General features: G+C 41.6%; 1 protein-coding gene across 1 annotated transcript in view; it reads right to left on the bottom strand.

The window, feature by feature from the left end:
• HOOK3 (hook microtubule-tethering protein 3) overlaps positions 1–12,348 on the bottom strand; it is a 152,969-nt gene that overhangs the window by 45,305 nt on the left and 95,316 nt on the right. Inside the window, exons 13-14 of the mRNA XM_011957091.1 lie at positions 7,605–7,674; positions 3,384–3,524 (exon numbers count right to left, since the gene is read on the bottom strand). Coding sequence (XP_011812481.1) covers positions 3,384–3,524; positions 7,605–7,674 — 211 coding nt within the window. The remainder of the gene's footprint in view (positions 1–3,383; positions 3,525–7,604; positions 7,675–12,348) is intronic.

Raw genomic sequence — 12,348 nt, 5'->3', positions numbered from 1 at the left:
TGGGCAACATGGCAAAACCCCATCTCTACAAAAAAAATAGAAAAAATTACCTGGGCATGGTGGCACATGCCTGTAATCTCAGTCACTTGGAAGATGAGGTGGGAGGATCACTTGAGCCCGGGCTGTCAAGGCAGCAGTGAGCTGTGATTGTGCCACTGTACTCCAGCCTGGGTGAAGGAGTGAGATCCTCAAAAAAAAAACAAAAGATCTAAACAGATATTTATTCTAAACAGATATTTATTTCTCAAAAGAGGCTGGACATGGTGGTTCATGCCTATAATGCCAGCACTTTGGGATGCTGAGATGGCAGGATCCCTTGAGTCCAGGAGTTTGAAACCAGCCTGGGCAACACAGGGAGATCCTGTCTCTCCAGAAAATTAAAAAATCAGCCAGGCATGGTGGTGTGTACCTATAGTCCCAGCTACTCAGAGGCTGACATGGAAAGATAGCTTGAGCCTGGGAGGTTGAGCTGTGATCATACCACTGCACTCCAGCCTGGGTGACAGAGTGAGATCATGTCTCAAAAAAATAAAATAAAATAAAAAAATTAATAGGCACAGAAAATGTGGTATATGTAGATGTAGAAGACAATGTAGCACTATTTAGCCATAAAAAAGAATGAAATCCTATCATTTGCAAAAACATGCATGAAACTGAAGGTCATTATGTTAAGTGAAATAACAGGCACAGGAAGACAAACTTCACATGCTCTCACTTATTTGTGGGAGCTAAAAATTAAAAAAATTAAATTCATGGAGCTTTAAAGTAGAAGGATGGTTACCAGAGGCTGGGAAAGGTAGTGGGAAGAGGTTAATGGGCACATAAAAATAGAAAGAATGAGTAAGACCTAGTATTTGCTAGCACAACAAAGTGATTATAGTAATAATTAATGTAATTGTACATTTAAAAATAACTAAAGAGTATAATGGGATTGTTTATAACATAAATGATAAATGCTTGAGAGGATGGATACACCATTTACTCCAATATGATTATTATGCACTGCATGCCTGTATCAAACGATGTCATGTAACTCATAAATATATATACCTACTATGTACCCACAAAAATAAAAAAAATAAAAAGTTCATCTACAAAATAAATGAGGATTATGATGCCTATCTCATGGGGTTCTTTAAAAGACTAAAGTGTGCCTAGCAGAGCCCCTGCACGTTGCAGGTATTCTATCGATGCGAATTGCTTCTACCTTCTTTCTCCCACTTCAGGGATTGAGATAGTTAACATTTTAATCACAGTCTAATTGCTGAATACATACAGCTGTGGGATGCAGGGAGCGGCTGCACCTGAGATGATAGTACACTCTGAGAGGTACAGAAACAAGACCAGCTTTACTTTGGCAGAATTCCTGGGGAATCCTGATGTGGCTTCCTTCTCAACCCTCCACCCTCTTCTAATATTGTTTGAGGACCGGCAGGTATTACAGACATGCTAAAGTGCTCGCTCTTGGGAAAACTAATTGGAAAGGACTTTAGAGGTCTACGACAGACTTTGCTTTCTGACAGATGATATACATGGGCAGTGAGCAAACTGTAACAGACTCAGTGGGACCCAATGTTGTAAACTAGTAGGATATTAAGCTAGAGTCAAGGTAATATAAATACTCATTAAAATCAGTAAGAACAAACTTAGGGTAAGTCACTTAGGACAAAAAACAACCTGTGAGAGGAAGACAGGAAAAGGAATAAATATTGTGCAAACATAGTAGAAGATAAATTGGCAAGAAAGAGGGTATGGATTAGGTATGGAGGCTTTGGAGTCAGGCAGTCAGGGTCTGAGTCTGAGTTCCCTTATCTGTAAAACTTTCATAAAGTAAGAAAGCATATTTAAGACACCCAGCACAATGCCTGAGACAAACAGGTGCTTAGTAAATATTACCTGTTATTATCATTATAGATCACAGTCAACCATAATCTAAGTTATTCATCATCGGTGTTGTAATTTAAGAAACAATCACAACAGTAAGTTGTACCCAGCGGTAAGTCACACAGGAACTTCGGTGGTGATTAGTCATCCACAGACATGGACACTGTATAAATGACAATTGGCTGTCCTGTCTCTGGGAAAAAGAGCAATAATTATAAAGCCTGTGAGAAACAATGCAAAGCAGTATGAAGAAAGTTGTGGGTGTTTTCTCACTAAAAAAATATCAGGGTAGGGAGAGACTTTCCTGACTAAAATACAACCCAGAGGCAAAGGATGAATGAGGCGAACATCAAGACACTTGCACCAGAGGGACTGCCCGCCCGCCAGTTGCTCCTGCAATCTCCCCCGCTCCACTGTCTCCACTTTCCACTTTTTCTGAGTACTTTAAAAAATCCCTCATTCTCTAGACTCCTAAGAGTTGATGTAAAATTTTCTCCTTCTGTTTATGCTTGATGGTGCTCTTATAATCACTCTAGCATTTATACTGATTTACACTGTTTGTTGATTCTATCTCAGTAGCTTTAAAATGTAAAGCTACAGGAAGAAGGGTAGGATGTGTACAACTGTCACAGCAATTTTGCAGATTCTAAACTTTCAAAATAAGTCAGTTGTTCCTAAGATGAATTAGTTCCTTTTAGGGTCACAATAAATAACAGATTAGAAGAAAAATGCTTTGTCAATTCAATTACAAGGGAGCTACTGCTCTCCCCACACCAACAGAGCTCCAACGCACTCCTGTGGAAATGGTAAACTCTATTAGCCCAACAACAACTGTGAATTGTAATTCTTGTGAAAGACTGAATTATCAGATTTTAAAAAATCCTCTAGTTTTAATTAGTGATTAGAAAGGGTAAATGGTAGAGCTCCGGTATCATTTTGCATGAAGAAGTAAAAAGGACACTACTATTCTAAAAAAGCCCAATGTTTTTTGGCAAGTCTGCCCAAAAGTGGAGAAATGGATTCAAGTTCTCGTAAAGGGAAAGAGAATAGCACATGGCCATTTTTCAAACTACAATTCAGATCTTTGTTGTTGGTTTTTTTGTTTTGTTTTGTGTGTGTGTGTTTTCTGTTTTTGAGACAGAGTTTTGCTCTATTGCCCAAGCTGGAGTGCAGTGGTGTGATCTTGGCTCACTGCAACCTCCACCTCCTGGGCTCAAATGATCTTTCTACCTCTGCCTCCTGAGTAGCTGGGACCACAGGCATGCACCACCATGCCTGGCTAATTTTTGCATTTTTTGTAGAGATGGAGTTTCATTCACCATGTTGCCCAGGCTGGTCTCGAACTCCTGAGCTCAAGCGATCTGCCCTCCTCGGCCTCCCAAAGTGCTGGGATTACAGGTGTGAGCCACCATGCCCTGCCAGTTTTTTGTTTAAGGGATTCATAATCAAGGCAAATAGGGAAAACTTATAGCCAGATGCAGTCACCTATAATACTCTACCTATTCTCTGTCTCCAGTTCATTCTTGCGTAGATTTGCATCATCTAGAAGGCTCTGCAATAAGGCTATTTTTTCATTGTCCGAACCTTCTTGGTTAAGCTTTAACATCTTATTCTCATGCTGAAGACGAATAAGTTTCTCCCTGAATGAACAAAATAAAAACTAAATATTATATACACAGTCATTTGGTGCATCAATATACAACACAGGTATCAAATCTAGCTAAGCATTCTTACAAATTTAATACCAGAACAGAAATGAAAAATAAAGAAAGTACAACAAATTCAGCTATTACAGCTGGCAAAGACATTACATTTAAGGTTTTAAATATTTTCTTTATAGAAATAATACAGTCTCTAAATACAATGATTTGTAATAAACATGATTTCAAAATCCTATTTCTTCCCTGATTTAAATATTTAAACTATGAATGCATTTATTTATTGGTTATTTGATTCTTATTAGAGAACACAATCTCTAGTGCTATGCTCTTAAATTATCAACCATTTGGTGGCAAGATATTATATCCGACAAGAATCACTTCAAGCCGGGCGCGGTGGCTCAAGCCTGTAATCCCAGCACTTTGGGAGGCCGAGACGGGCGGATCACGAGGTCAGGAGATCGAGACCTTCCTGGCTAACACGGTGAAACCCCGTCTCTACTAAAAATACAAAAAACTAGCTGGGCGAGGTGGCCGGCGCCTGTAGTCCCAGCTACTCCGGAGGCTGAGGCAGGAGAATGGTGTGAACCTGGGAGGCGGAGCTTGCAGTGAGCTGAGATCCGGCCACTGCACTCCAGCCCGGGCGACAGGGCAAGACTCTGTCTCAAAAAAAGAAAAAAAGAATCACTTCAAGACATTCAGTCTACCCATTCCTGTAATATGTAAAATTAAATTCTTGAAACAAGCCAGATCATTACAATCAGGTTACCGGACTGCACTGTTTTGGACTCTGTATATGCCAAAAGCTTACATTAAGGGATATTAAAAACAGTATCCATACAGAACTTGCCACCATATTTACTGCAGGGACAATATAATTAAGATGTTAGTTCATATGAAGACATACTTGTTGAAGATATAATTCATTCTTTTCGTTACACAGGGTCATCTTTAGGGGGCCCCATGAAGACAGTATAAACAGATACCAAATACTATGAAAAGCTGTGGAAAAGCTTATTGTGGATAAAGAAAAATCAAAGTAAGAAAGAAACATGCACACACACGCATTGCTCTTATTTTATAAACATAATAAATCTTTTACTTTTGCTACTGAAAAGATGAACCAAATCTGTGATCTAATTCAAGCAACTATTTAGAATTTGATGTATTCTATTATGGGCAACAGGGACTTTCTTGTTTTTTTTTGAGATGGGGTCTCTCTCTGTCACCCAGGCTGAAGTGCAGTGGCATGATCTCAGCTCACTGCAACCCCCGCCTCCTGGGTTCAAGCAATTCTTCTGCCTCAGTATGGGCAATAGGGACTTTATATTTTTCAGTTACAAAGTAAACACACAGTTTGTAAGGAAGATAAATGAAAAGAAAATATAAACCCTCCATAACTATAGTGCAAAATGACTACTGCTGAAATATAGCCTTCTAATTCTATGCACATATACTCACATGCAAACATTTTTCAAAAGGGATCACAAAGTACAAACTACATCGGTACCTGCTATTTCCACCTAAAATTTCACAATCTTTTTATATCATTAAATATACTTGGATATTTTAAATGACATGGCATTAAAATCGTTACTTATTTAATAAACACCCAATTATTGGGCATTCAGATTGCTACCAATTTTGAGCTTTAAGAAGTTAATAAGATTAGCCTTATAAATATACTTTTCTGTATATCATTGGTTATTTCCTCAGGATTAACTCCAAGAAAAGCAATTTTTGGATCAAAAGATAGGTGCACTTTTAGACAACAGACACATCCTGCCAATCTCCTCAAAAGAAGGGTTGTACCACTTTAACCTTTTGCCATTACCTTTAGTTTATGAGATTTCCAATTTGTCCACACCTCTAACTCAATAAAAAGTATCAAATATTAACCCATTGTCTAAAACATGTAAAATTTTCATCCCAGTTTATTATTTTTCCTTGATAGTTGTCTTCTGGACACAGCGCATATTTTAATCTGTATCTAGTCATACTCAGAAAAGCCCTATTTGCTGAATCTTTATCATCATTGTTTTTTTTTTTTTTTTTTTTTTTTTTGCAGACAGAATCTAGCTGTCACCCACGCTGGAGTGCTGTGGCGCCATCTAGGATCACTGCAACCCTGCCTCGTAGGTTCAAATGATTCTCGTGCCTCAGCCTCTTGAGTACCTGGGATTACAGGCATGTGCTAGCATGCCCAGCTAATTTTTTTTGTATTTTTAGTAGAGACAGGGTTTTGCCATGTTGGCCAGGATGGTCTTGAACTCCCAGCCTCAAGTGATCCGCCTGCCCTGGCCTCCCAGAGCACTGGCATTACACATGTGAGCCACCGCACCTGACCTATCATTGTTCCTAGTTTAAAAAACCAACTGTATTACAAATACGTTTCCTTAAAAATTGTGGTTTATAACCACTTATTTATAAACGTTCATAAATATGTGTTCATTTATTCAACAAATCTTATTAGTTCAATTATAAAGTAGCATATCAGATGGCAAAAAAGAAAAAGGTACACAAGATACTTCCAGACTTGGTGCTGCCTTATACGCCTTTTATTTGTACTTCTTTTTTTTTTTTTTGAGATGGACTTTTGCTCTTGTTGCCTAGACTGGAGAGCAATGGTGCGATCTCAGCTCACTGCAATCTCTGCCTCCTGGGTTCAAGTGATTCTCCTACCTCACCCTCCTGAGTAGCTGAGATTACAGGCATGCATCACCAAACCCAGCTAATTTTGTATTTTTTTAGTAGCGACAGGGTTTTGCCATGTTGGTCAGGCTGGTCTTGAACTCTGACCTCAGGTGATCCACCCACCTTGACCTCCCAAGGTGCTAGGATTACAGGAGTGAGCCACTGCGCCTGGCCCGTTTGTCCTTCTTAAACAAATGTTAACCAACAACTACAAATTGTTTCCATTTATTCAACAAGTATTTGAAAGCTTATTTCAACTTTTACAGTGTATGAAACCCTTACACAGCCGGGCGCGCTGGCTCAAGCCTGTAATCCCAGCACTTTGGGAGGCCGAGACGGGCGGATCACGAGGTCAGGAGATCGAGACCATCCTGGCTAACACGGTGAAACCCCATCTCTACTAAAGTACAAAAAAAAAAAACTAGCCGGGCGAGGCGGTGGCGCCTGTAGTCCCAGGTACTCGGGAGGCTGAGGCAGGAGAATGGCGTGAACCCGGGAGGCCGAGCTTGCAGTGAGCTGAGATCTGGCCACTGCACTCCAGCCTGGGTGACAGAGTAAGACCTTGCTTCTAAATAAATAAATAAATGGAATTTTAAAAATGCTATGAATAAAAAATATAAGGTATGATTGAGGGAAGAGTAGTTAAGATGGGGAGTCATTTCCTCCTGTCTATAGCATTATATCTTTCCCAGACCTTTCCATGTGGTTAGCAGATAAATCTTTTTTTTTTTTTTTTTTGAGACGGAGTCTTGCTCTGTCCCCCAGGCACAACCTCAGCTCACTGCAAGCTCTGCCTCCTGGGTTCACATCATTCTCCTGCCTCAGCCTCCTGGGTAGGAGAGTACCTGGGATTACAGGTGCCCGCCACCAGGCCTGGCTAATTTTTTGTATTTTTAGTAGAGACAGGGTTTCACCATGTTAGCTAGGATGGTCTCGATTTCCTGAACTTGGGATCTGCCCACCTCAACCTCCCAAAGTGCTGGGATTACAGGTGTTAGCCACCAAGCCCAGCCGGTTAGCAGACAAATCTTAATAACTAATAATTTTGCATGCTGATAGCTAAGCACAACTATTGTCTACAGGCCAAATGTCTTCATTGCTTTACGTCTGCTGAGGATACTCAAGCTAAGGACATAATAATTGGCTTTGTATGTGTGAAAGATTGTCTTATTGAAGTGAGCAAATCAATTTTCCATAGGGCCAGCAGAAGAAAGCTTCTAACACGCTGAAAACATAAAAATTTAACAGAGTTCATGTTGAAAATGTTGGTTAGAAAGAATAAGGAAATGATCCTCTTCATATTGTAGAGAAATACGTTTTCTCCAGGAATACTGTGCAGTGTAAATGTGAACACCACAATCTCCTTACCTGATTTCAGGTGTAACAATCTCTGCTGCTAGACTGTCTGAAGACTCCTGACTTCCAAGAGGCATTAACCCTGTAAATACACAAACATAAATATAAGGCTAATGGAAAACACAGTTATACAACTTTCGATATGAAACCCTACTTTGAGCATTAATTTTAACAGCAAAAATAATTTTCAAGTAAAGGACTGTGTCACAGTGGTCTTAAAATATTATTAAGTGTAGTCTTAATAAAAATACCATTTTAAGTATTATTAAGTATACAATAGAATGGCATTCAGTATATTCACAGTGTTGTATAACCATCACTGCTACGAATTTTCAAAACTTTTTCATCATCCCAATCACGAACTCTGTAACCATTAAGCAGTAATTCCCTATTCCTCCCTCCCCTATCCCCTGGTAACCTCTATTCTATTCTACTTTTTTTTTTTTTTTTTTTTGAGACAGACTCTCACTCTATTGCCCAGGCTGGAATGCAATGGCGTGATCTCAGCTCACTGCAACCTCTGCCTCCTGGGGTCGGGCAATTCTTTTGTCTCAGCCTCCTGAGTAGCTGGGATTACAGGTGCCCACCCAACTAATTTTTTGTATTTCTAGAAGAGAGGGGGTTTCACCACGGTGGCCAGGCTGGTCTTGAACTCCTGATTTCAGGTGATCCTCCCGCCTCAGCTTCCCAAAGTGCTGGGATTACAGGCGTGAGCCACTGTGCCCAGCCTTACTTTTTAAATGTAATGATGTAACACACACATTTCTCTCTGTCAGGTGTATAAAAAATATTCATTTTTTTTTTTTTTTTTTTTGAGACGGAGTCTCACTTTGTCGCCCAGGCTGGAGTGTAGTGGCATGATCTTGGCTCACTGCAACCTGTCTCCTGGGTTCAAGCAACTCTCCTACCTCAGCCTGCCAAGTAGCTGGGATTACAGGCACCTACCAGCACGCCCAGCTAATTTTTGCATTTTTAGTAGAGACAGGGTTTCACCACGTTGGCCAGGCTGGTCTCGAACTCCTGACCTGAGGCAATCTTCCCCACTCAGTCTCCCAAAGTGCTGGGATTAAAGGTGTAAGCCACCACACCTGGCCACCTTATTCTTTTAAATGGCTCTACTGTATACAGTTGAATAAGAATACTATTCCTGTATTGCTGAACTTTCAGGCTGTTTCAAAATCTCACTATTAGAAAAATGCTTTAATTCATTAGGGTAAATTTAATTTGTAGAGCAAAAGTGCTAGGTCAAAGGATACATAAACAAAGAGGGTGTCCTAATCCTTTTTCTGTTGATTATAACAGAACTGAAACTGGCCGGGCGTGGTGGCTCAAGCCTGTAATCCCAGCACTTTGGGAGGCCGAGACGGGTGGATCACGAGGTCAGGAGATCGAGACCATCCTGGTGAAACCCCGTCTCTACTAAAAAAATACAAAAAACTAGCCAGGCGAGGTGGCGGGCGCCTGTAGTCCCAGCTACTCGGGAGGCTGAGGCAGGAGAATGGCGTAAACCCGGTAGGCGGAGATTGCAGTGAGCTGAGATCCGGCCACTGCACTCCAGCCTGGGCAACAGAGCGAGACTCCGTCTCAAAAAAAAAAAAAAAATTACATATTGGGGAGTGTTTTGCCTTACTAAGAGCATCTAAAACTCTTCATCTGGCTCTGGAGAAAGAAGTTATGATTCTCATTTTGCAGAACAAACCAAGTCTTGGAGAGTTTAGTTACTAGCTCAAGCTGCAGAGCAGAGACCATTATGATGGTATTCAGCGTTTATGACACCTTATGTTTATGATGGTACATACCAGTTTTCTTTTTAAAGTTGTGAATCTTATCGCTTCTCGGCCTTTTGGCTAAGATCAAGTGTGTAAAGTTGTGAATCTTTTTGGGCCTTCTTTAATGGTTAAGTGTTTCGGTTTTTTCGGTTTTCTTTTTTTGGAGACAGTCTCACTCTGTTGCCCAGGCTGAAGTGCAATGGTGCTATTTCAGCTCACTGTAGCATCCACCTCCCGGGTTCAAGCAATTCTCCTGCCTCACCCTCCTGAGTAGCTGGGATTACAGGCGTGAGCCACCGCGCCCGGCCTCATAAATATCTTTATAAGACGTTTATTGCTCAGAATTCTAGAGGCTGAGAAGTCCAAGACTGAGGGGGCACATCTGGTAAGAGCCTGCCTGCTGGTGGGGACTCTCTGCAGAGTCCCGATGCAACACAGGGCATCACATGGTGAGGGGGTTGAGCATGCTCACTTGTTCGCTCAGGTCTCTTTTTCTTTTTATTGAGGAGTTTCACTCTTGTCATCCAGGCTGGAATACAGTGGCATGATCTTGGTTAACTGCAACCTCCGCCTCTCAGGTTCAAGTGATTCTCCTGTCTCAGCCTCCCTAGTAACTGGGATTACAGGCGCCCATCTCCACACCCAGCTAATCCTTGTATTTTTAGTAGAGACTAGTTTTTGTCACGTCAGCCAAGCTGGTCTCAAACTCCTGACCTCAGGAGATCCACCCGCCTCGGGCCTTTCAAAGTGCTGGGATTACAGGCCTGAGCCACCGCACCAGGCCCTCTTTTTCTTATAAAGCAACCAGTACCACTCCCATGACGACGCATTACTCCATTAACATATTAATCCATGTATGCATTAATCCATCCCTGAGGGCAGAGTCCTCATGCTTTAATCACCTCTTGAAGGCCCCACCTCTCAAAACTACCACACTGGGTATTAACTTTCAACGTGAGTTTCAGAGGGGACATTCAAACTATAGCAGCAAGGTTAAAACATATAGGTTTATAGGTGCAAAGAAACAAATGTGATAGTTTACATGAAAGGGTTTATGGTTTCTTGATTATATCAGAGCTGAGAGAAAAAGGGTTAAACTTCAGGTGAGATTTTTTTTTTTTTTTTTTTTGAGACGGAGTCTCAGAGTCTCGCTCTGTCACCCAGGCTGGAGTGCAGTGGCTGGATCTCAGCTCACTGCAAGCTCCGCCTCCCGGGTTTATGCCATTCTCCTGCCTCAGCCTCCCGAGTAGCTGGGACTACAGGCGCCCGCCACCTCGCCCCACCAGTTTTTTGTATTTTTTAGTAGAGACGGGGTTTCACCGGGTTAGCCAGGATGGTCTTGATTTCCTGACCTTGTGATCCGCCCGTCTCGGCCTCCCAAAGTGCTGGGATTACAGGCTTGAGCCACCGCGCCTGGCCGAGATTCTGAAAATTGCATAAAAACTCATGTAGAGGCTGGGTGCAGTGGCTCATGCCTGTAATCCCAGCACACTGGGAGGCCAACGCAGGTGGATCATCTGAGGTCAGGAGTTCAAGACCAACCTGGTCAACACGGTGAAACCCTATCTCTACTAAAAATACAAAAAATTAGCTGAGTATGGTGGCAGGCGCCTGTAATTCCAGCTACTCTGGAGGCTGAGGCAGGAGAATCACTGAACCTGGGAGGCGGAGGTTGCAATGAGCCGAGATCATACCATTGTGCTCCAGCCTGGGCAAAAAGAGCAAAATTCCACCTCAAAAAAAAAAAAGAAAAAGAAAAAACAAAACTCATGAAGAGATGCTTAGAGATATCTGAAAGAACTGCGAGGCAGCAATGAGGATGCAGTTATAATCACAAACGATATATTTTTGGTGAAAACAAGAAAGATATATAATAATTTCCTTAAGTTGTCCTTGGTAATCTGGAATAGAGAAAAAAAATTAGGATATCTCAATTAGGGTTTGACAAGCTAGAAACAGGTCAAGAGAATAAAGAAGGGGAGTGGTGGTGAGAACAAAATGAAAATGGTTTCTGTGCAGCTGGGTAAACTGGAAAATGAAGCAAGAAGAGAGCTGATTAATAAGACAACAGAGAGAGAGAGCAAGGAGGTGAAATGAAAGAGAGGAGCAGGGAAAAAAGAATGTTGTAGTCAGAGGAAAAGAAAAATTCCAGTTTCAGGTAAATGAAAAGCCACAGGCTGGTTACTAGTCTGGGAGTGAACTGTGAAGCCAAACAAGCGATCCATCGGCCTCCACCATCCCCAGCTGATGTCAAAGGAGTGGGTGGGGTAAACCTTGAGCCAAGTGTGGTTCTTTTCCTGGGAGAAAGAGCAGTTTTCTCCTTAGGATCTAAGTTCCTTAATGGATTGACACCTACTCAACTTTTCTTAGTTGAAAAAAAATCACTGCTTTAGGAAGTCTGATGTACTTAAAAGAAAATTATCATTTTCTTTTAGAGACAGAGTCTCGCTGTCACCCATGCTGGAGTGAAGTGGCACCATTTTGGCTCACTGTAACCTCAAACTCCTGGGCTCAAGTGATCCTCCCATCCGAGCCTTCCAAGTAGCTGGACTACAGGTATGAGCCATTGCACCCAGTTATTATTTTTATTTTTGTAATACATAATTAGAGACAGATGGAATCTCAATGTGTTGGCCAGGCTGAACTCAAGCTCCTGGACTCAAGAAATCTTCCTTCCTTGCCCTCCCAAAGTGCTGGGATTACAGGCACGAGCCACCATGCCTGGCCCATATTCTATTTAATATTTGAAATAATTGTGTTAAGTATGCAACATTAAATTACCTGCCACTAGGTGTGATCTTTGGGCACCAGCAAAACTAGGTCACCCTAATTTGTCAAGAGTAAATGGTTATCTGGTCGGGTGCAGTAGAACACACCTGTAATCCCAGCACTTTGGGAGGTCATGGAGGGCAGATCACCTGAGGCCAGGAGTTCAAGATCAGCCTGGTCAACACGATGAAACTCCTTCTCTATTAAAAATGCAAAAA

The sequence above is a fragment of the Colobus angolensis genome, unplaced genomic scaffold, assembly GCF_000951035.1.
Source record: "Colobus angolensis palliatus isolate OR3802 unplaced genomic scaffold, Cang.pa_1.0 Scaffold433, whole genome shotgun sequence".
In the NCBI taxonomy this organism is placed as follows: Eukaryota; Metazoa; Chordata; class Mammalia; order Primates; family Cercopithecidae; genus Colobus; species Colobus angolensis.
The sequence above is the reverse complement of the archived record's forward strand: the minus strand, read 5'-3'. Positions and strand labels throughout refer to the sequence as shown.